This window comes from Cataglyphis hispanica, chromosome 14, assembly GCF_021464435.1.
Source record: "Cataglyphis hispanica isolate Lineage 1 chromosome 14, ULB_Chis1_1.0, whole genome shotgun sequence".
Lineage (NCBI taxonomy): Eukaryota > Metazoa > Arthropoda > Insecta > Hymenoptera > Formicidae > Cataglyphis > Cataglyphis hispanica.
In genome coordinates this window covers 3,185,820-3,212,600 of record NC_065967.1, presented here as the reverse complement: position 1 = coordinate 3,212,600, position 26,781 = coordinate 3,185,820, and the positions used below count along the sequence as shown (strand labels likewise).

At 32.8% G+C, this 26,781-nt stretch overlaps 1 protein-coding gene across 5 annotated transcripts in view; it reads left to right on the top strand.

The window, feature by feature from the left end:
- The window catches only part of LOC126854674 (protein sickie), a 146,621-nt gene that overhangs the window by 114,995 nt on the left and 4,845 nt on the right, over window positions 1-26,781 (top strand). For all 5 annotated transcript variants that reach the window (XM_050601612.1, XM_050601610.1, XM_050601611.1 and 2 more), the window contains 3 exons: window positions 24,972-25,055; window positions 25,266-25,922; window positions 26,133-26,671. In XM_050601612.1, coding sequence (XP_050457569.1) covers window positions 24,972-25,055; window positions 25,266-25,922; window positions 26,133-26,671 — 1,280 coding nt within the window. The remainder of the gene's footprint in view (window positions 1-24,971; window positions 25,056-25,265; window positions 25,923-26,132; window positions 26,672-26,781) is intronic.

The following is a 26,781-nucleotide window of genomic DNA, read 5'->3' as shown; positions in this document are numbered from 1 at the left end:
CGCTGTAATTGCGGATAGCGACTAATTAACACGACCGGATCTATCATTGCCGCGAGCGGGACACATGCAGTTAGTCTCATGGAAACAGAGCAAATTGGCGTGGATGATTAGTTGTAATTAATCGACAATTAGTGGGCCTACAAGCCAGTATTATCTAATGAACTTTGAAGCCCCTGTAACCTGTTGCGATGATCTATATGACATGCGATTATCTATTCATTGCGATTGTCAGCTTCTATATCAAGAATCCAATACGTCAATACGTCTAAAAATATTTTAATCTTATAAGTATCATTTATCTCCCATAACTTATCTTTTGCAGAAATTTTAATTTTTATTTAAAGCTGATTTAATGTATAATTTTTTATTTTAATTAATTTAATCATTGATTTAATTTTCAATAATTTGTCAATTTAATTTGTATTTAATTTCTTAAATATCACAATGCAAAAGTATTATTTGAAAATATTTATATTTACGAAAGACATCGCATATTAAATATATTTTTTTAATATGGAATAATACCCGATATATGGGGTGAGCAGTCAAGTATCGATATCGGACAAAACATTTCTATTTCGAAAAGCGCGCGCCGTGTGCAGCGTGTTTCCTTCCATGATGCACCTGCAGCCGACTGGTCGTGGGACCACGAAGATCTTGTCTCGTCGACCAATAAGATCTGGCGTCGCTCGGGCCCCGTTGACGCGTAGACGTAGACCATCACCGAGTAGCGAGTACCGAATGTGTACTGTTCACGCTTCACGCGCTCAGCGCTCAGTTGGCGTCATGCAACGCTCGACGTCGCACGTGTATCTTCGATTCGCGAATCGATCGTGATCTACGTGATCCTTCAATATTTTGTTCGCGATTGGGATCGGGATGTGATAGTGTGATATAATTTCAAGTATTATTACTTGATTTATTCATTTGTGGATTATATTAAAACGATGACTTGGATCATCGAAGGAAAGGATTAGAAAAGAAAGTAATTGTGCAACGTGAGATTATTCGTCTGAACCTATCGATTCTCCCTCCAAGTGCACATCCGATGCATCCGGATATCTTCTGATACGTTATCACATGTTTACACGATAATTATCGAATATCTATATGCGTAATCAGAATGTCTTTATCTTGGTGTAGGCTGATAGCCTGTAAATTTTTTAGAAATGCGTAAGAATATCGATAGGCATGTGTATTGCTTAAAGTTACTTGTTTATATTGCAAGCTTGCGAAATATTGAGTATAGTTGAAATTTATTAACGATATTAATGATAAGATAATGATAATATTACGAAATCTTGCTTCACTGTATTAAGTGACTTATTTATTGAATGGTAAGTTATTTTTTCCATATATTAGCTAATTTTGCAATAATAAAATGTTACGGAAGCAAATTAAAAAATAAAATGTTAAATAATCAACGAAAAACTCTATAAATCCTACACAATGTTTATACTCATTATATTAGCTTTATTTATCAAGCTACATCGTGAATGACTTTCACTTAAATTGAAAGTTAAAGAACTTAAATTAGAAAAATAAAAAGACATCAATGAAATTTTTGAGCTACCTCTGTATATCTAATAGTCTAGTGAGAGGATCATATTTTCAAGGAAAATCACGCGCAATTCAATTTTCACCAAAATTTCATTTCCAAGATTTCGAGTTACATTAGAATCACGGACTCGCATTAATCTCGTAAGATATCGCGATTCTCTAAGTATGCCACATTTCTCTCGCACGTTGCTCGTACAACACAGTAACCTCTTTGCTATCCTCGATATATCGACGAAGCCTGTACGCGAGAAAATCGATTGTTACAAAAATTAAATTTTGCATATTAAATTCTGAAATTCTGCTGCGTAATAAAAAAAAAAATTATATATCTCTTCGATAATTTTATTATTATGAAAGAAAGAAATTTGATTGCTCAAGACTCTTTATCGTAAAAAAAAATGCGAAAATTTTTTATATCTTTTCTAATTAACCAACCCATCATAGGCATTGATTAACAAATAGATAAAAATCTTTCTAAACAAAAATATAAAGAAAGAAGATAATTTATCATTTTTCTCCATTACACTATGAGATTCGCATGAGGTCGCAGGTCGCAGATTCGCGTTCATCGCACTCTCGAACGTGCATGTGTACATATATGGCAGAAATGGAGGAAATCCTAGGTTGTTTCTAAGAGTCGCGGATTTTTGCGCGGTCGCCGGCTACATCGTGCATTCCCGAAGCGTACACATCGTCGGTCTCGGTCGCTTTTCTTCTCTTCGCTGTACATACGTCACTCCCTCAATCCCTGAAGAAATCTCGCGAGAATGTTGCCACCCGTATATAGTTATTGACACCCTATATATAGAGGGGTAAGTGTATTCTCGATGTACATGCAGGCTGCGTTCGAGGATGCACGCGGATGTATATATCTTTATATTACTTTTTATTTACATTATATCGTACTTATTAGCAATTGTAATAATTACAGTTATTATCTCACGAGTTCAATTTAATTTAATTTAATATTATTCCGGTTTTTTATATAGTACATTCGTGAAGCAAGTAATTATTTATAATTGGTACACGAATAACGCTTTTATATAAATATTATATTATAACGTAAAAAGTTCTAGATAAAATAAATAAAATAAAATTTTTTGTATTTTATTTTAAAATATTTTTCTATTTCATATAATTTTAATTATGATTTTAAAATATTAATTTCCAATATTAGCTTTATATTAGATTTTATGTAACATCGGTATAATATTGATAGCACGAGAGGGAATTGAGAATAAATAATCACAGACCTCGTCAGAAGAAGCCGATCGATTGAAACGGTTAATTGATTAGGCTTGCGGAGCTATCACGTACCGATATTATTCCCTCCTTTCTTCAATGTAGCGTTTGGCGCCAGGGAGAGAGTAACGTACACAAGCCATAACACACAGACATACACATCTTGGCTAACACTCTGCACTCTAATTGTACGTTTAATTGCTCGTAGAACGTAAATCGCCGCGAAACGCTCGACGAAGCGGAAAATCCACAGATCTCGCTCGCTCCAAAATGCGGCCCGAATCCGTTTCTCGCGATTCTTCTCTCCGCCACTTTTCTCTCCTCTCACTCGATCCCTAATCGGCCAGATTTTTTTGCCTCGAACCGGCGCTAATAGCGCCGTAAACAGACGAGTTGCAAAGAAACAAGATCGTGATTATCTCTCGATTTAAACGAGACAAAAAGAGGCGATCCATTTTGCTGCATAAAGATTTCAAACAATCGTAGCTCTTTGTGAACTTTTAATTAATGTCTCCGACATAATTCCGCAAACTACATAGTATTTGATCAGATATTATCGATATAAAATCTTTTTAACTTTTTTCTGCTTTTTAATTAACAAAAGAGAAAGAATTTTATATTGAATTTTATATTGTAACAGTATTTAATTTTAAATTAAAAATTTATATAGTGTTCATATATTTTTATATTAAATGTCACACACAAAGATAAATTCCAAGTTTGTAAGAGTTTAAAAAAAATTTTATATTGAAAAAATATCAATTTACACATTTTTTTCATTAAAATAATTTCAATGCTGATTACATGAGAACGTCATGAATTTAATGTCGTTGCTGCAATTAAATGTTTACAATTAGAAATATTTTAAACGCTCTTTGAAAGGTGGGCAACAAACAGGTAGTAAAATTTTGGTACAGGTAGCAAAAAATTGATCGATCTGTATCTCAAGGAATTTGAAAAGATAATTAGATTGTCTATGAAAATTTAAAGCTGCTAGATACCGTTTTACGACCGTGAATCACACGCTACAACCGTTATCATAAATTTTATCGCCTAATTTCTAATGATAGCCCATTCATAGTAAACGGATATTTATCGCATCCGATGAACAATCATGCTCGATCGATCGCATTACCGTGATTTATGGTAAACCGTCTTTTCATACGCTTTCATCGTTATACGCTGTATGTGATTTATATTATCGTTTATATTTCCTGTGTTTGTAAAAAGAAAAGCAACATAATTATACCACTTAGTCTAAATTTATTCGTTGTAAAAAAATTTTGAAATTATGGACTCGCTAGCAATTTATATTTCCCGTGTTAGTAATATGATCTCGTTTTTGAGGGGTTTTATTATTTATTTATTTCAAGTGGCGCACATTTGCTTTATATGTGACCCATGACGTAGAGTCAAGCTCAGAATACTTCGAAAGATAAGATACTTCAATGTCTGAGATTTTTCTAATCTAAATAAAATAAAGCCTCTTTTGGAGAGGGTCAACTAGAAAAATATTTTTTTAAAGATGTGCGTATATATATTCTCTACTCTTTTAGCAATTAAAATTAATTTTCCCTCGATTTGTTTCTAATAATAATGTATAAATATATTTTCTTTTTAAAACTCTGAATAATTTTTACATAAAAATAACTATAATATAATAATAAACAATACAAACATACAATAACATACAATAACATATAATAACATATGAATGAAAAAAGTAAATAATATAATAAAGACAAGAATCCTTCTATATTTGGCAAGAGAGTTTTAACTTTAATTATATTACTTATAATCTTAATTATAATCTCTTAAATTTAGTTTTACTTACTAATTTATCTGAATAAAACAAATTACGATCTTTATACGAAATCTAAGAGCTAAACGTTATTTTTAAAAATGATCTTAAAATTGCTAGCTATGAATTCGCTCGCAAAACAGAAAATGTTTCCGTGCATCTTTCGGTTGTAAATATGTAGGATTTTGTCGCTGAAAGTCAGCGCTTAAAATAGGGGAACAATATTCTGAAAAATTAGAAATTCCCGGGGAGGCCTCCGTCCCTTCGACAAATCACCGTTGAGAATTTACGAAAGCGATTAGTGAATGGAACATTCGGGAAAGGAAACAGCCAACGTAGAAGGATTCGACGCACGTCGTCGCCGTTGATCTTTGCGAGATATTGTAACGAAAGCAAGGAGCAAGAAGGACTGACAATACATGCGCCGCGTTTCGTTCTTTTGTGCGCGCGAGGGTCCGAATGTGTGCGCCCAAGATTTACGGTCCCGTCATGTGACCCCGCGATTTCACGGCCGCAACAATCGATCCTGAAGCAAAGGATCCCTTGAATCATTCTATGGGAGTACTGCCCTTCCCAATCAATGCCGTGGTTTCTTAGAACATCGATAAATTTTCCGCAATGATATACAGGATGTCCGATAAATAAAGTTATTCGCGTTTGACATTAAAAATTGTTCCAGGAATGTTATTTTATGCACATATAAACTTTACTCAAATTTTACGATATACATTCATATATAAAATTTATATTATTATCATTATTTAGTCGATCATTATTTCATCTCGCATTTATGTAAGACCATCGGCTGTCATATATTATGGATTTTATAGTACCTACTTTATTTGCTTAAAAGGAAGTTATTCTAAAGAGTAATAAATATTATCCATTCGAAGCACTTCTCAAAAAAGAATTGACAAAAAGAAGCAGACTCAGAACTTCTTATATAAATTCCAAACAACCATTCATGATTTACAAGGGAGATTCACGAGGTGAGCTTTTACGAGCGACTTTATTGCAAATGATTACGTCATTTTCGACCGTCCTTCGATATGCTTAGCATTACAACTTTAACCATGTGGCGCAAAAAGTTCTTCGATCCAGATAGAATGAACGAAGCTTAGAATTAAATATATAATTAATATTAATATATAATAAAAATTAATATTCATAATTAAAAACAGAGATTGTTCGTGGTTGTACTGGCCAGCCAGGCGAGGGGAGAGGGGATAGATAGTGGGTTCAGATAGGGCTTCTCCCATGTATATATACATATTGTATATATATAGATCCCATTAGTAATTCTAGCTCGTACACATGATGCTTTTCTTACGATATTCCAGCAACCAGCGCGAGCATGCTTGCAATTAAACCACGTAAGGCGAGAATCTCTCCGCTTGCTCGCTTCATTACAACGTATAATTTGTCACCTCTTTTATATATTCATCGCATTGTCGCCGATGGCATTGGAAATTATAGAAACGCGAAAATAGGTGAACTAGATTTATTTGAACGAGTTTTCATTCATCGAGATTTAGTATTGGTTCTATAAGCAAGAGTTTAATTAATAAATTCTATTAATTAGATTTTTTAAACTTAAATTAATTTCGAGTGAATTCTTATTCGAGCTAATTGTCTTGAACAAAATATTAAAACATCGATTAACACACACACAAGATTAAGTATAAATAATATCAAAAAAGAATTGTTTTGACACAATGGAGCAATAAAATTTTTTTAAACATTTCAAAATTTTAATTTGAAGTTTAATCGTTTAAATATTAAAAAGATTATTTTTTTCTTGATAGAAATTTTTCTTTGAAGAAAAATTTTAATATACTTTGAATAAACTTTTAATATACTTTGAATGTGCGCGATATTCTTTTAAATAAAAATTTGCATTTATATACGCATCTAGAGAGAATAGTTTTTTTATATATTCAAATTCAATACAGACTGTAGTATAGCCCATTTATCTGTCATGTAATTAGTCATGTAATTCTAGCGTGCATCAAATGCCTTTTTTTCCCTTTTCCACACTTTTGCGTGGCCGATCACGCGATGCATATATTACCATTAATTAATTTGTAATTTCTAAATTCGTATCTATGCTACTATAGAGGAGCATACTAATCAGAAATAGTAACCAATCAATATCTATTTGTGTTATCAATATCTAAATAGTTAAATGAGAGTAAATATTAAATATTAAATTTTGAACTTGTTCTAAATACAAATATATTATGTCTATATTATGATAAATATATTAATAATAAATATTGGGATTTAAATAATTAATAAATTCTTATAAGAGAGAGATAGAGAAATAATAATAATAAAAAAAATGGTAAATATAAATATTAGTTGATAATAAGTTTCTATATTGACGTTAGAACTTTCAGAGAAAGATTACGAAACAGTGAATTAAATACATATATTCTAAACGTGTCGAAATTTCTATGCCACTGCAGAAATGTAGATATCAGCAATTGCATAAACGAACGCTCTTATCGATGTATTATTATCACGGAGGTCTACAGGGGGTACCTAGGAAACGTCAACTCACGCGATTCGTGAACTTGAAGCAAAAAACAGTATATCGAGAGCACGTGTGGGAGTTCCCTTAATCCGGCGAGCGGCGGGTTTATTGACGCGGCCACTCATAAATTGCAATTATTATTATCCTCGCGATCCTCTCACGAAATGATATCCAGCAACAGCACTTTCTTCATGTTCGTACACAATTTTTATATCCAATTCCTGCGATTTTTTATTCTTGAAAAAGTGTTGCACGAGTTTCGTTCACGTGATTTTATGATTCAATTCAAATATGGTGTATTTTAATGAGATGTAAAATCGATAATAAAAAATTGAACGATGCGTTTACTTTAAAATATATATAAACGAGAAATTGATTAACAGAATAATATGATTTTAATAATTTAAGGATAGAAAAAAGGATTTTTTAATTAAAATTTACAAAGTAATACAGAATAGATATACAATAGCTTCCCTCTCTTTTTCAATTCCTTCAAATTATGAAGGAATTTATTTAATCATATATGTGTGTAGATAATAAATTTAATTGTTACATAATTATTTAAAAAATTTTATTATTCAAATTAATTATGCAATTTATTGATATAATTTTACAATTGACATCAAGTGACGATATATTTACATTATAGTATTGATATAGTTTTTTTTTTTATTTAATGAAATTAATAATTTAATATTGTAATGTTTTTTATGAGAATTGTAAAATTGATTTTTAAGAATCAGCTCTGCCAAATTTTCAAGGTCTTTGTTAGAGTCCTACATCATTGAATTACTCAATGATCTGGCCCGGATCCTGTAGCCTCTCATGATGATGAGTATGCACATGAGCTCATCTTTTATCGACGTTTTTTCCTCGTACAGCAACGCTGAATTTCTTCAACGTCTTTGAATCATACTCTTTTCTTTGCGCCCAGACTCAGAATCAGTACTGCCGTTGCATTAGTCTTGAAACTTTACCCTTGATCCTTCTTTTACATCCGCGATGGCCAATCAACTGGCCATTACGCGAAACTTTGGCGAAGAATTCTCGCGTTTTTCGCGAGAGCAGCTGCTTCGTTAGCGGAAGATTCCTATGAGGATACAAAAATATTTCGAGAACATTCTTGTCTCGGGCTAATCAAAGCTACCGCTGAAAATATTATAAATGATCCGTATTTTCTAAAGTTCAGTTCTTGAACTTTTGATCCATTGTTACATAGAATGTTCCGATATTTAAATCTTTAGATGCTTGTTAAGTTTAGAAATTTTATTGATTATAAAACAAAAAATTATAAGATAAAAAACTTTAAGATAAGAAATGATTAAGTGACGAAGAACGTATATGGCAAACTTAAAAATTATTTTATTTAAAAAGAGTATCAAAAAACTATAAATTAAAAATTTTTTATTTTGATTTACTGACATATTTATTATTTTGCTTTAAACAGCAACAAATATTTGGGAGATAATACTTTAGTATATTATATCTCTTTATATGTATTATCTATTATTTTTTATCGCCATTATTAATTAAACAATGTTTTAATAATTTTTTATCTTAAATGTTATTTTGCGTCACTGATGTTGCGGGAGAGTCTAAGAAAATTGTCAGAATGACTGGTTTCGAATTGAAGACGAAAGGCAGAGATGCTTGCAAAGATGAACGCACATTCAAGGCGACTAGTTAAAGTTGAACATTAAAAGGAGAGACAAAAGGCGAAACAACAGTGCGACTTTTAATAAGCGGGACCGCGGGATTGGCTGGGCAGTTGGCTCCAATCAAGCCCCGGGGTCTCTTCGTCTCCGTATCTATACCTTCAGGGCCTTTGGCCGTTCATATGCATGTGTTTGTGTATGCTTGTATGTTAGCCTACGAATTAAATCCACGAGCACTACAATGAATCATTATTATCATCATACTTATTGTTATCGCTATTCTTGTCTTCATCTTTGTTTCTACTTCAACTGTTTTTTATTTTTTTTTTTTTTTTTTTTTTTCGTCATAAATGTCTTATAGACTAAATTTTTTAAATTCGTCTTATTGAAAAAGTAGATTTGATTTAATCTGTAATATATGAGATACAGTTTAATCAAAATAAATTTAATATAATTAATATTTTAATCTTTAATCAAAAAGGATATTTCATATAATCTAATATAAAAAAATTAATCACCTAAAACTGCAATTGAAATGAAATTAATGAAATTAATATACCTAAAACTTAACTGCAAAAGAAATATATATATATATATATATATATATATATATATATATATATATTTAAATTAATTTGTTCTATTAGTAAAAATATATTTTATAATTAATAATATATTTTTATGGATGCATATTTTTACATATTTATGTATATGTATATGTATGACGTCAAATCTGAAAAAATCAGTATGTGTCTTTTACGTGTCTTTTTTTCTGAGAATCGTGCAATAAAAATGCATTAGGATTTTACGCGGAGAAAACGTGAAATGCTTAGAGAAGCGGGATTGTACTAAATAATGTCAAGTTTACATAATGCGCATAAAAACATGCTTCGAGCCTGCATCTGTAGAATAAATATCATCACATGCAGACTCGTTTCGCTGATGACGCGCACTGATTCTACATTCCATTCTGTTGAATTTGATTCTTTTATTTTTTCTTTCGCAATCAACCTTGGCTAGAAAATTCGATTTGTAGAAGAAGGAAAAAAAAACACGAGGAACACAAGTCTCGCAATCTCGTCAAATTAAATCATCGATCGATTGGTAGAGACTTATTTGAAAAATAAGTGATATTAATCGTCACAATGACGCTATTACGTCACACACAAGTAACTTGTCATGCAAATTTTACATTGAAATTTAATGGACATAGCGTATTAGCACAAGATAGTCTTGTTGATAGTGACTTATGATCAATTTATAGGCTTGAAGATTCTTCGTTATATATTTCTCAAGTGTTTTAATCTTTTTGTCCCTCTGAAATTTATTTTTTTTATTTTTTCTTTTTATTTTATTCTATTTTATTTTAGTTTGACTTGATTTTACCTTCATTTTTTAACCTTTTTTATTTATTTTTTTATTTTTTTCATTTTGTTATTCTTTTTTATATTGAAAAACTCTATCATAGTTATTTTGTATATAATTTTAATGTTTCAGTAAATGAAAGATTATTACATAACTCTTTAGCTATATTTTAATTTAGATTATTATAGATTGAGATCATTCTCAGCGTATTTCCGTACCGTTACGATCACTTCGATACGTCTAAAAGCATGACTTTTTGATCACTCGGTATATCGATTATCGGTTGAAAAAGCGGAAGATGAGAGACAGGATAGCAAGTTTTTTTGCGCGGATTTCGATTCGATATTCCGATCTGCTCGGCACATCGAGATATCGTCGTCTCTCGTCTATTTGCAGTTTTTTGCTGCTTTAAGCAGTAGTATTGCTCATATATTTTACGTTCAGTCGCACACCCTGTGATTTATGAAGGTTGTTTTATTTTACGGACTGCCGTACGACGATGTTGTCTCTTTGCCGCGTTATGTAAGGTTGAGTCGCATTTCTCGCGAGATACGCCGCAATTATCTTGCTCAAACGATGCGAAATCGCGCGTTAATGATATACTCCGTCTACTCCGCTCTATTTGCCACTGATAATAAAGCTATGATAAAATATCACGATACTCGAGATGACTAACACAATAACTTGTGTGGAAATAACTTCCATAATAACATGGAAGCCACAACGCGATGTTTTAGCAATGTATAATAATGTATAATAATTACATTATTATAATTACAAATTATAAATAAAATTATTATTAATTATTATTAATATTCTACTGGTAGTAAAATTTGTTTGGACATCTTGTACATTTTGTACATGTAATTAATTAAAATTTAAACATAACGCACAATATTATAATTAAAATTTTATAATGTAAACGTTTTTAGCTTATTATGAAGTATAGTATATTTGTTTCTAGTTATTTAATGATTTATAAAATTATACAGAATTAATCAAAGTTAAAGAGCTCTTTGCGAGACCCGAGTCGGAGAAGGGCATTGACCCTGTTCACTTATCTGATGCAGATGTCCTGATGTACTTGGGCAATTAACGCATGTGTTCCTTGTCATGTGTTCCAAAAGTAAATTGCGGACTTTTTCGATGCGCGCGTGTCGGGAGCTGATTATGTTTCGATGCAGGAGTCTGTAATCATTTCGTTGGAAAACACGCAGGAGCGCGTCAGCTGGGTCGTCGTCCTTTTCGCGAGTTTGTAATTATTGTAACATGAGCTGTCGCATCTCGCATTTAAAATACTTTTTTGCGCGTATAATGTATCTTTCGTTCATATGCAAAGAAAGAATTTTAAATATTTATTAATAAACATTTTAATGAAAGGAGAAATTAACGATGACAAAAAGGCGGGGAGGAAGGTGTTGCGATATCTCCAAGGATATTAATATTTATGAGGCTCTGCTCTCCCTCTTTCCGTTTGCAAACACTAAGAAGAGAGATACGTGATGTTACTCGCGAGAAGCAGCAAGTGCACCTGCGTCACGCGTATGCGTGCGGTATGCGTATATGCATTCGTACGCGCGTGTGCACGCGGAGACAAAGCCGCGGACGTTATTTTACGAGTGGGTTCACCGAGGAGAGAGGGACAAAGCGAAGGGGAGGAAACTTCCTTCAAACAGTGTATGCGTGACGTGCGTGTCCGACTTTTATTTGCCTTTAACGACCGCCATCTTGCACACTCGTCTGTATTCTTCATCTCTTATTTTTTTTTTCCACCCCTTTATTTTCTCGTATTTTTTCAAACACAAGATTCTAAATCCATTATTATGAATTCGTTTGCAAATTTTGTAGAAAATTTTCACCAGATCTCTTTTCCGGAATCGAGATTACGAAATTCCTGGAAACGGCATTCTCGCTCATATGTTAATATCTTGTCTGAGATCATCCAGCTCGATCTACATTCCGGAAGCTATGTTCTTAAGAGATTAGACTCGTATAAAGTCGAGCGTGAAATCGTAAAGGCAAAACGAGACATGTTGAGATGGAGAGTGAAAAAAGGAAGATGAAAAAAGAGAGAGATAGTAGGGAGAGGGAAGATTTAATGACCGCTAATTATCGGATGACGAAAGATCTAGCGATGACTGGACTATTTTTTTTTTTTGCCAATTTTTACACAAGCCGCCATAGATCTGTTGCACCATAAATACATAAATGCGGCCTTTCAATTCAGCTCGCGTAGATATATTTAAAGGAGGTCTATGAAACTTCTAATCGCTCAATATAAGATCTGTGGTTTAATTTAAAAATATGTAATAATTGCAATGCTGTAAAAAAAAATATATGACTTTGTAAATGATATTTCTGTTTCGCTCTCTTTCCACGCGTTCTGGTTTCGCGTAGCACGGTCGACCTCATAATAGTGATCACGGAGTTCTCTTTTGCTGGCTTTCGAGTTTGCTGGCCGTATCGATCTCGACAATCGTTTTTCGACAGAGAAAAGCTATACATCATTTGCAGAACGTTTCACATCCGCTCGAGATCATCTTTTTGCCACGTTATTTGAACCGCACGCTTTAGAAATGAAAGTAAATAACGTAATTGACCATTTTTCCGCTATATATTTTTATATCCGAGAAGAATAAAAACGAGATGGAAGAGAGAGAAAAAGAGAAAGAAGCCAGAAAGTTTTTTAACTTTAAAAATCGTTTACCATTTCGATAGAGCTGATAAATTAGAACTTTCTTCTCGTAAAGTGCTATTAGTTTCGCATATATGCGAAAATTTCACTTACCTACGGAAAATATTTGATTAATACGAATCATTATAAATATTGATAAAATAGAGATTATAAAAGAAAACAAGGACTTTTAGATCAAAAACTTAAATTAAATATTGATTTTGAATATAAATTACATAGATAACTTATTAATTATATGAATATATATTTATATCTCAAAATAATTTATATATTAATTATTTTCGAAATGTGTAAATCGTTATAATTTTAGAAGAATTTAAGAAGAAAATAATTAGGAGAAACAATTAATTTCAATTTGAAAAATCGGCTTTTTATCGCACTTTAGTCTCGTAAAAATATTTATCAGCAATTTCGCGCATTGTCACATTCATCATCCTGTTGCTCGTCCAACCGTCTGTAAATCGCTTGTAATGCCCGTCGTTACATATTACGCTATGCGCCTACGAGTCGCGTTAACGACCGAAAAAACGAGTGACGGCCTCATGCTAATCAACGAGAAGATGAACTTTGATTACGGTGACGAGCGAAGCTTCCCCCTCAAATTGCACGTGGCATGTTAATAAATAAATTTAAACGAATATTAATGTTATTTTTATGCTAAACGCTAGAGCCGCAAAATGACAAATTGGAAGAAACATTTGTCTGTTCGAATTTTTGTATTCTATGTCGATAAAATAACGCAGTTTCTTTAATTTTTTGATCTTTTATTTATATATAAAAATTACAAATAGAAAAAATTTTCCACACACACATTAATAATAGATTAATAAATGTAATTATGTTAGCAATATTATGTGTATATAAAAATAAAGCAGGAAATTTCTTACTTAGGTATTTTTAATACAAATAACATAATTGATTTTTTAATAATCTATCATTTTTTATAACGTTTATTATTGCGAATGTTAAATTTTAATTAAATGAATACACGTACATAAAGAGTAGAGAGAGGGAGAGAAAAATGTTTCAATGTGCACATATACTTTATAATTAATAAACAGCTAATTATCTATGTGGATATTATTGAAACTTGAATTCTAAATTCATGAGCAATATGAAAACATTAATTAATTAGTCGATTAATGTTTTCTCATTGCAGCTCTCTAATAATTATCTCTGTATTTTCATGCTATTGAATAATTCAATTAATGTTCTACAAACTAGTAGATATATTCCAAAACTCGATTGAATCGATTTGATATATCGCTCGTGCATCCTTTTCTTTGCCAGATGGTCTTAATTATTATCGTGCGATGCGCAGACCCGGGATGCTGTTAAAGGGCTCCTTATCACGCCATGTTTATCACTCGTGATACGTCAATATGCTCTGAAAATCTGAATGATTCCGGGTCGATCTAGGTCATCGGTTCTTATTATAGTGTCTGACTTAAGCATGAGCATGTTAACCCTGGTGCCGAATTGACCCTTTAATACGCCATTTGTTTTTTTTTTTTTTTTTGCTATTTTTCATATTCATGTTTAAGTAAATTAAAATGACGTATTTATAAGACGAATAAATAATTTTAAATTTAAATAATTCTCAGCTTCTCTTCTACTTGATCTGAATAATTAGAATCTTAAGATGTGTAACTGGAGAGAGCGTTACATCATCAACTCTCGAGACCCAAATGCGTTATCAATCTTGCTGTTACGACAGTAGTTGCTCTGCCAGGCGCGACCTCGCATGTGTAATCTTCTTTAAACTGCTAAGAAATAAACAGCACACGCTAGTGTTGATATCGCGTTGGCGTATTGATCATCGAGCGTCATTTTATTTTAAATTTAAAAACATTTTAAAATATAAATTAAATTAGGAAAATAAAGTCAAAATAATATGCCACAAAAAAATATAATAATATAATTACAAATTAAAGATGTATAAAATATATAATAATTTTATTCTGTATTATAACTTAAAAACGGAATATATATATATATATATATATATATATATATATATATATATATGGTAAGATTAAAATGATTAAATATAATGACGAAGAATTACAATAAAATAAAAAAATATTTTTTACTTGTTTTTTTTATCATAATTTTGTATACTTTGTGAAAAGAAATATAAACGTGAACGTATCAGAAGAACGAGTTTACCGGTTGCATCGATTCCCATATCGATACCCAGGCGAACGATTCCGAAGTAAATAATGAATTATTCATACAGAGATCCGTTGGCTGAAATCATGAGTAAAGGTCGCCGATCCACGAAGAAGACTCTGTTTTTTTCCTAACAGTGTTATGATCGAACAAACTTTATCAGAATATGTTTCAAGATATTGCAAGATTTTGAAAACTTCGTTGAAAATAAATTTTATATTTCAAAAAAGGAACATATGCACATGGCAAATCCAAACATTTTTCACAAAAATTAACAAGAAATATGCATTTAAATGAATCTAAGATTATTATCTTAAGAATGTCATCAGACATGAGTTAAAAGTAATGGAGATAAATATCGGTTTTATAAATTAGAGATGTTAAATGAAAGCGCTGCATAATTTCTTTGAAAATCAAAGAATGAGACGTTGCATGTTCTCTTTATAAAAATTACAAACAAAATAAAAAAAAGGATATTTCTTTTCAAAGAAAACTAGAAAAAATGGAAAATCGTCGATATTAAAAAATCAATTACGATACTTCTGGAAGTTATCTTTTTATTTTCTTCAAGGTGTGCGTCTTTGAAAATATTTATCATGTGAATCTTTACACATCGTTCTACACGTCAAAAAGACGAAATTGATAAAAAATCTTCGAAGATGGACGTGAACGTGTGTTCACGTCGCGTTCATGACGGCTACGCCACTATAAGATCTCGCGGCAGGCCACGTGCCGTTTATCGTTCCGATTCCGAAGAGTTGCTGAAGGAGACAGATGGCCCATATGCTTTGCCGCGCTTGTCCAACTTCCGGATCGTTTCAGAAGATGCGCGGCAGGTGCCTAGATGGGCCGATCTTGGCCAGGATCAGCCGCTAATCGAAAATTACGGCACTTTGCGTGTCGTCAGATCGCGTGATCTCGAGGAGCCGCGGAAGGTGACGCTAAAAACATTCTCCAAGCGGGATAAACTCGGTATAACTTCGAGAAACGATGCTAAACAAAGTAATCTTGAGAATTCGATAGAAAATAATAATAAAACTTGCGAAATGCAAAAGAGAGAAGATGATCATCAAACTGATCTTTACAATCATTATGAATGGAAGTGTGAAGGTTGGACTCATTACGGCTGCGAGCAGCGAGTTTACGATGCAGTGCCAGTGGAGGATGATTCGAAAATTCCAAAGCCCTTTTACGCCGATGAAATCTCTTTGAATAATGATTTTGCCAATATCGATAATAACCAACGCGATGTGTTTGAGAAATCCAGGGAGGATATCGAGAATCTCAATAATTACTCTACGAAAGATTCGAAAAATAATTATATTTTCAAAAATCACGATGATTCTCATATTGAAATGGAAAGTAATAAATTAAAGAGCATTAAAGATGGGGAAAACGTGAAAAATGACATTATTAAAAATTCGAAAACCATTTTCAAGAACGATTTAGACAATGTAAAACAAGAATTTTCCAAGGGTCGACAACCTATTTATGCGATTCCTCAAGTATTTTCCAAGCCCAGACGAGAACGTCGATTGGTCATAGTTGATGGAAACTACGTTCCTAGCGGCGATCTCTATCGCACCACGGTTAAATATATCGAGGACATCAACCGGAACCTCGCAGAGATCGACAAGAGCTACGAGGAAATGAAGGCGAGTCCCAGAGTATACGGTGTAATCAATAGAATCGCTAAGGGCGAATCGCAAGATCAATCCGGCAATCTCTTCGGCTATGTCAGGAAGAGAGACATGGCGCCTATGCTTCCTATCAATGCCGATATAGACGAGGTTATCGAAGAAAAGAACGAAAAGGATTCTAAAAAGGATACTAAATATCTTCGTAGACCCAATTCTAAGGGTAGACTTCCGCCAAAAATTCTGCCGAGGTCTTCATCCATCGAGAACACGTCTAGGCACTCGACAGGATCCACCACTGCTTCCTCGAGCAAATCTACTGAATCCTTATATGCGATCAGCGAGTCCTTGACGGAGCTGCCAAAGATAAGCGATTTTCAGAAACAAGATTCAACCTGGAGTACAACTTGCCAAGAATTGCGAAGAAACTTGCAGAATCAATCGAAGTCTAATATCGATAGGGATATATCCAAGAGAATTAAGCCTGAAGATTCAAAATCCAAAGACTCGTCGTCCTCAACGGACGACGAAGTTTCGATTTCCAAGAATCGATTGCCGGTCACCAACGCGATTCGCAGGAATCGCTCTCGAGTCGACCAGGAAAAACCACTATTGAAAAAGGAACGAGCTTCTAACGAGATCTTGGGAAGAACTTCAGGCAAATTGGAGCAAATGCGATCTTTGGAGAATCGCTTGAAGGATCGTCGATATGACACGCTACCTTCACGAAAATCCAGAATTTCTTCGAGACCGCTTCACAAATCCAGCGAGGACGTGCTTGACGGCGAAAGAATCTCTCGTAAAGGTTCCAGTTTACAAAGATCTTGCTCAAGCAATAATGACGTCGGGCGAAAACAAAACGCTAATCAGGATCCTGCGGAAATTCGACGAAATCTTTTTTATATGATAGATGCTACTGAAGTAATCCTTAAAGGACAATTGGAACGTTCCAATCATTTACAACAACAGGATTGCTTTCCCAAGACTAGACACAACTCTTTGGAGTTCAAGGAGACGGACAGTAAGATCCAATCTGCTGGCAATTTCGCTACTTTGCCGAGAAGAGGTAATCTCATTAAGGATCAGTCTGAGCCTCTTAGAAGATTCTCCGGGAACGGACCGATTCTGGAACCATTATATGAACATGCAGTTAGTGATCCTGTAAAACCACGAGATACTCAAAACGTGATACCATGGTGGGAACTGGCCACCAGGAAATATAGACATCGCAGTTGTCCATCGTTACAGGTAAATTATATTAGAATCAATGTTGATCGCTCTAATTTTATTAATAAGTAATAGGCACATTGAAATTGCAATCGTGTTTCGAGACTTTCTATCAATAAATCTTAATTTGAAAGAATTATAATGATAGTTATATAAAAATATAAGAGAAATTAATATCGTATATACAAGTATAGAGACAAAAATTATAATATATTATAATACAAAAAAAATATGCCGAAAAAATATTATATACTTGTTAATTGATTACGACGTTATGATATTATTATAATATTAATTAAAAATAAGGAAAATATTTTACATTAAAAAATCGAATTATATATTAATTATATAAAAATATAGAAAAAAACGTGAAAATGAAAAAAATTGTAGATATTGTAGATTTTTAAGAAATTAAAAGATTTTTATAATGAAAAAATGATAATAAAGAATTCGTGAAAAGAGTACGTGCGTTTGATATAAATTTTCAACAAAATAAATCGGATGACACATACAGCATGTAAACTTGCGTGATCGTATTTTACACCGCCATGAACATCGGTGAAGCGTGACGGTCTTATGAGGAATTAATTTAACGGAACAAGATACTATGATATGATATTTATTGATGATAATAAATAGGCGGCTTTATGAAGTCGTTCTTTTGATGATAATTATGCGATGAGAACTTTTTCGCCAATGTTCATTATAATTAGTCTCAATATTGTTAAATTCTATTTTACGAGATGAAAGATTGATCGTGCCGATAAAATTATGTATGCTAATTATATTTATATGCTATTTATATTTTTATCTTGAATATATTACAGAGTAAATATTACCGCATATTTTTATAGACATGCGACTAACTTTTTTCAGTCTCTTCAAGTTTACCGATAATTTATATTGCAACAAGTATAATTTATATTATTAAGCATTAATTTTATCCATATATACATATATATATTTATGATGACAAGATACTTCAATGTCTTGGACAAATATATCAATTTGAGTGCAGTGACTCTTAAAGATTATAGCAATATATACTGATATGATTTATTACGCTTTCTTTTCGGCAGACTCTTTCGGGTAGTTAGAGCAATGAAATAATAAATTCGATAATGAGATCCCGCTGTTGAAATTTAAACCCGGCGTATTCCATCGATGCATTTAGAAAGATGACAGCGACGCATAATAAAGTGTAGGTCGACAATCATTCGTGGTCTCGATTGAATAATTATGCATACTTCGGCGCTCTTTGTGCATTATCCAACGACAACGTAGCTGTCATCAATTGTGATCGCAGTTACAACATGCGCCTCATGTAAGATATCTGTCGTGCATTGTCGCAATTTATTTTCCAAAACAGATTCTTTCTTTCTAATAATTTCTGTTTTCAAAATTATTGCAGAAAATTTAAAAGTATTTGTAAACATTCTATTTTTCCCATGTATTTTTTTTTTCAATATTTTGTCATTTATCGAGAAAAAAAATAAACGAGAAAAGGGACTTGTTCACAATTGGCCTTCGCAGAGGAATCCCGCAGTTAGGGCAGTTACATAATAGAGTGGCAACAGAGATTGATCAATCGCGAATTTTATTCTCTACTCTGTATTTCGTCTTCTTGTGCAATTCATTCTTTTGCAGCCTCGAAACTCTGCAATCGCAGTTGATTAAAACATCACTTTTAGTCGCTTCGTACGACACGCCCCTGTTTACTTTCTCCAGCCGCGTACCGAGATGCCTAGACTATACAGTTATAATTCAACATTAAGTTTCATATAATTCCCTTTCATATATAAAATTTTATGTAATTTTATTTCTCAAGTTGCATTAAAATATTATTATTAATTTATTTTAATATTTTTTATTTTATATATGTACATATTTTATTTTTATTTTATTCTTTTTATATTTTATACTGAAATATTAGAAAACTTTTTAATCTAGTATTTATTAATTTAATTTAAAATATTTTTTTCGATTCTATACTCAAAATATTTGTTTAAAGAATCATTTTCAAAAAAGAGGGTTTCTTTAGAAAAGGATCATTTCTATCCGAAGAAATCCAAATCTAAAGGCAGGTAGTCCTGACGAATTTTTTTGGAATAACCTTATTCTTTCTTTCATCTCTTCTTTCTGTCGAGTTGAAACTTTCCGAGGTTTAAACTCTATATGGCAGGACGATGTAAAACTGTCACCGGGATTTGTGACAGGTCATCGTGTTATAAATGTCCCTGCGGGAAACTCCCTTCGCCCCTCTTCCCCACGGGAAAAAGATTTATGTGTTTCGAGGGTGCACTTTCGACCGAACCTCGTGTGTAAACATGTCTCTCTCGTAGATACTCTCATTTTTCTAGTTTTTAAATGAAATAACATGTTTCTTTTTACCCGTTTTCCTCTTCGTGATTGATGGCATGGGTAACAATATTTCACATTGACATAGCATAGATTCAATCCTTCCCAAACAGTTACATTGGCTGATAAATAAAATATAGCATTATTTAAAAGTTTGCATTAAACACTCATTATTTTAAAAAGTATATCTTATTTTAAGAAGATTATCTCGAATGAAAATGTTTGTGTACTAAAAGAGAAAACGAGAACAATAAAATGCTATTATTGTTTTAAAATAAAAAAATATTGTCCGCAAGAAATGTGATAAATTACATACTTTTGAAAAATATAGTATAAAAAAGAATAGTTGAAAAGAGCATTATTTTAAGATCGAAAAATAAACTGAATGAAAAAAATCGCTGTTAAAAAATTACGAAAAGAATTACGAAAGGAATTAGCCAAAGAACGAATCCTTAATTAATTAGTATATTGATTAATTATTAACTATCAAATATATACATGACACAGAATTACTTTTAAAATAACAATTTTTAAAGAGAATATTTATAAAAGACCTGGAAAAATGTGGAATGTACACAGTTTGTGGAGATCTCGACCCTGAAAATGTTTTTGTGACGTTAATTATTAGGTACAAAACTCATCTTCGCCCTTCTTTTTGCACGAACAATTACACAGGAGGGCACATAGTGATGGGAACAACTGGAATAATGTACGTTACGAACACGACAAAATCCTCGAAGCGTTACGACCCGAGCTAACTGGGCTAACAGTTCCCAAGCTGTAAAAAATGCGATACTTCAATGCGATATATAGGATACTGCAAACCATTCGTAAAAGCGAACTTTACGTTCTTGCCACATTATGAAATTTTTTTTTATATTTTAAGTAGCGATTCAATTAATTTATTCTTACAAATAATTCAATTAATATTAAAATTACCAGGGAATTAAATCAGATTCTATATAAATAATCTCTCCATATAGAAGATTAATAAATAAATTTTTCGCGGAAATGTATATTGCATATTTGTGAAAGAAAACTCACGTAAATTATTACTCTTTTTTTACGGCTCTGTAATTTATTCGCTGTATTTCTTCGTATATTTTTAATCAGTGATCATTTTAGCGACGTATTCAAGTGAATGTAAATCTTTATCCAACGTTCCATAAAACGTAATAGGCGCGTAAAATTGATTTATCGTACTTAACTACATATGTGTACAGTATGTAACTGTAAGAAGCCGCTAAGCTTCGCAAACCTTGACTTATCGTATCTATCAGTCATCTTATAGGTCTTCTAACTGCGTCTTAAAGATCACAAATGTCTCGCAACATACTCAGTGCGTCGAAATGTCTTTTCGTTTCTAAGAGAAAAAGATTTTTAAATTTGAAACACACTATACATATCATGCATGCAGACACGCGAGATATTTCGAAAGCAACCTTAACCCTTTTCTTCGCAATATAATTTGCAAGAAGTCCGCGTGAGCTATCAGATTGCTCTTTAATTCTCATCAAATCTCATTTCAAATTGCATACTAGATTTTATGCAAATTTAAAGTGTGTTACACAAAAAGATTCAACTTGTAACATAACTCCAAAAAAAAAGGAAACATTAATTTCTATTTTTTTTTTTTTATAAAAATTATAAAATTTGATTTAATTATATATTTTATCTTGATGTAGTTTGATTTAACTATTGTTATTATATGCGACTAATTATAATAACATACTGTTTCTTAATTATGTTATTGCTGTGTTTCAAATAATTTTATTACAGATTTTTTGATGATTATTTAATAGAGATTTTTAAAATTAGTTTGTCATTATTGCCTCGTTTCTTTATTCTTATTCTATCAATATTCACAAGATTGTAAATATAATTAGTAAACATAATTGGGAAACTGAAAAGAGATGTTCGTTGAGGATTAAAATATCGACGAAGCTGTTTGCTCTCGCCAAGATGCACCGGCTTTCATTTTCTCTAGAGAACAAGGCACGTCACTGTGCGCCGCACGAGATGCATTCTGCTTCTCGGCACGTGCGTTTTTGCCGCAGGCTTCCGGTCCAGTTTTTAGCCCCGTACGTCCTCGACTGTCAGCGAACCCTTCGTTAAACTGGATGCACAATGAGACAAAACCTTGAGGTTTATTTTTTTTTATTTATTTTTTTTTTAAGGAGAAATTGGTTATATTATCTTGTACATTTTTAAATTGTTTATATTTCAAATTTGATGTCTCAATTATCATCGCGATGGTGGCGATAATTGCCCTTCAGCGATAAATGCATCGAGATTTTAATACATCGAGCGCAATCTAACATAAGAAACGCCTGGAACAGAATGTTCGAGGAAAGTGTAAGGCGAGTAGGTGGATCTTTTACGAGAATATATATCGTGTATGTACGCACTTCTCGGGTGCATCTCGGCGGTAGGTGAACCCGAGCACATTAGCGGCAAGCGTGGGAGCCAATATTTACGATCCATATCCAATGGACCACCGACTTACTTCGGTCTCGAGTACTTTTATCCTCGTTGAACAAACACGGTACTCAAATAACGTTTTCTTCCAATTGAGATTTTTTTTTGACAAATTCAGAATTTTTTATAGCCTGACAAATCTTTATTTTCCAATTACACACATAAAGTGGATTATAATCAATTTAATATCTATATTATAACTATCTATATTAAATCTCGATTTCAATTTATTTGATTAAATCCAATTTTTTGTATTTTTATGATTTATAAATTAAATTTAAAAAAAGATAAAAATACTGTATATTTCCGAAAAGTCAAATATTATATTTTGAATTTTTTATTAGAAAGGGAGATAAAGAGAAATTTTTTGGAGTGCACAATCCTATTACGATAGAGAATATGAAATTACCACTTATTTGATGTACCGTGTCTGAGTTTACAAATTTCATTCGGATTTAAATCTTTTTTTATTTCGAAGAAAAAACGGAGGTCGGCGCTCAGCCAAAGGACCTCGCATCCTAGCTACGAGATAACGTCAGGAGTCATTCTACGTCGCGCGTGGTAAAGTAATAAGGTGGATATAAGGGACAATGGACCTCTCGAGACACTCTCTCGTGATGGCGAATTACGCGTCCCACGTTCGTTGTTACCGTTTTACGAGAAAAATAATTTCCTCCGGAATTACGCGTGCGACTCCAGAATTGCACTCACACACGTTCAGAATCCTACGGCTCCCACCACGATTTCTTTGTTCGCTATCTTGATGAAATTCCACGTTTGTTCCTTCGCGAAGAAAAAAAAGAATCCATGCTAATTGTTCTCTCAGAATTTCATGATCATCCGATCGCACAATATTTTTGAAAAAAAGGAAAATGCTTTTACGTTCGCGTAAACAATCACCTTTGCGACTTGGGTGATTAAAATTTGAAATCGCTTCGTGGTAACGAGATAGTGATCAAAACGAGTTCGACGCGAACTGCGTTTTTATGCCACGAGTGAATATTTTACTTTATAAAAAAAGAATTATAAGTTTTAAATGCTTCTCTTTTCATCTTGTTTGAAAAAAATCTTTACGTAAGTGGACCATATCTTTTTATAGAATTTTAATCGATAATTTAACTATTAAAATATTTAATGAATACTATCAAAATTAGGTTCAAAATCTCTTGAAGCATTCAATGTAATTTTTGATTTTATTAATAATATAAAAGTATTTTTATAAATGTGGATGAAAAGTCGATAATAAAGAAATCAAGAAAAGAAAGAAAATAAAGATTAATAGAATTTAAAAGCATAAATCTTATTATTAAATTGAATTATAAAATAATTATAAGCGCGATTAAAAGATGTGTAATTATAGGAATGTATAAAATAATCATTATAGTCAGTAATACGTACAGTGAATTATAAGTTACATAATTATATGAATTATCTCTGTAAATAATTTTCATGCAAGTTTGTTGCGCATATACATATATTATAGATTCGTATGTGTAATCATACATTATCTCGTAATATTTAATTACAATGTTACAAACAATAATGCTATATGACATTTTAAGATGAAATAAAATGTAATTATACCGTTAACACTATCCAAGTGTGTCATCGCTGATGCTAGTTACAGTCACTAGTTATAATAACAAAAGTTGAAGAAGAACACGGTGTAACAACGAACAGCCGTCGACCATATGGTCGGGAATAGACGAAGAAGACCAACGAAACGAAGAAAGAGTGAAGAGAGAGAAACTGACAGAGAACTTGCATCGCTCCAGTTTATATTACTGAGCGTTTCGACACGCGAGCTCTTTCTTCCAACTCCATAACTGAACATCTTTCTCGCTTTGTGGCCTAGTGTTGAAAACACGCGCCCAGATCTTGACAGACTAATTACGAGTATTAATTTCCTCCTCTCCCTGCACATTCGTCGGAATTAAACAGTTTAGAATTAAATAGTATAATAAGACAATGTGTTTTTTTAAATGATTATTTCAATGAAATATTGTAGAAAAATAAAATTATATACCTTATTGTCTAGTAAAAATATATAATAAAATTACATCTCATCAAAAAAAAATTTATTTTTAAAATTTATGTAATTTTATATATTTTTATTTGAACAGTAAATATATATTAAATTATAAACACAAATATTTTTATATAATTACATATTTTCTGAATTTACCATTCCTTGACAAGATTATATTCATATTAAAAATTGTAAATATCGCTCTTTATGTTTCAGGCACATGTAGTCTCGGCCTTTGAGCAATCACTATCGAATATGACCCAAAGATTGCAGCAACTCACAGCAACAGCTGAAAAGAAGGTAAGAATAATTAAAAATATTGATTTTTATTAGAAAAATCAACGTTTAATTATTTCTATTGACTGATAAAAACCATTTTTATTCTGCAGAAATTTTCACCGAGTTTGATTTAAAACAAATTATAGATTTAATTAATTAATACTCCTATGTACACATATCTATTATCAAAAAAAGTAATGTCAAATAAAAATAATAAAAATAATTTTCTAGGATTCCGAGCTTCAGGAACTCCGAGAAACGATTGAACGGCTACGCAAGCAGAGTGCTGAAGCCGGATTAAACAACGGTCCAGCCATGAGCAATGGTCGCCGTCATACTTTAGGCGACTCCGAATCTGGTACCACCGGCTGCACCGGCAATAGCAGCAACAGCAATCACCATCAAGGTGCATCGATGGCAAGACAATTGTCTGCGGATAGCGTGACGTCCTTGAACTCGCTGAGTAGTGCCTGCTCGGCCAGCAGCAATCACCACAAAAAGAAGGGCTGGCTGCGCAGCTCCTTCTCCAAGGCTTTCTCGAGATCGCGCAAAAATCGACACGGTTCGGTATCCGATGCCGAAGATTGCAAAGAGAGTATCGGTGGTGATTTGAGTGCTCCCAATAGCCCTAGACTGCCAACTGCGTCCAAACATGAGTCTTCAAGGAGCCAAACCGCAAGGAGCAACGGCCAAAAGTCACCAGATCATGAAAATCCTCTGTCGGGAAGTAAAAGCAGCTCGGCTCTATATAAGAAAGAGGACGAGGACGTGGACGAGTTGAAAAAGCAACTGAGGGAGAAAGATCTGGTGCTCACGGATATTAGATTGGAAGCGTTATCCTCGGCTCATCAATTGGAATCTTTAAAGGACACGGTTATCAAGATGAGAGTGAGTGGAGTACTTGCAATAAAAGGACTATTCAAATTTCAATATTTTCTAGTTCAAAAATGATAAAATTCTCCCAATATCTCTAATAGTCTAGTAAATATTTCAAAGTATTAAAAATATTTGCATCATGGTCGATAGACGAGTAAAATTGTTTCTCCATGATTTATCTCTATTAAAATCCATTTTATATTAATTTATTGCTATTTTTAGTACGAGATGCTGAATCTGAAGCAGAACAATGAACGTCTCCAGCGAATGGTGACTTCGAAGTCACTCACCTCCTCGCAGTCTTCTCTACCCAGTGATCCAGATCGACGCTTCAGTATGACCGAAGTGGCATCGAGTGTTGCGGCACTGTCAAACGGTGATGCCAGTTCTACGGCTGATCAATTAGAAGATCTTAACGTCCCAGTCGAACATGACGTGGTGCCGTCGAACGCCACAACTTCAGAACCGGTTCTCGAACAGGACACTGACGGCAAGAGGATTAACGTGGCCGTCTACCTTGGAAGCGAACGAAATTTCAACTACAATTTAGTTACCGGGAGCGGTTCCACTGACGGCACCATAGGCGAACCGCCTCATTGCGTAATCGCCAGTGTGTGCATCAGCAACAAGACCAGCTGGGATGCGTTGGATTCTATAGTGAGGCGTTGTTTTAAAGAGTACGTTTCTCGAGTGGATCCTGTTACGAATTTGGGTCTCGGTGTCGAATGCGTCGCTGCGTATCATCTCGGCGAAGCTTCCAGGTACATGCCTACTTCGAGACTTTTAGAATGATATAAATTCAAAACTTCACAATCTTTCAATCTCGCAAAAAGTTTCAAAGATAATAATTTTTAAACTAACAAAGTAAAAA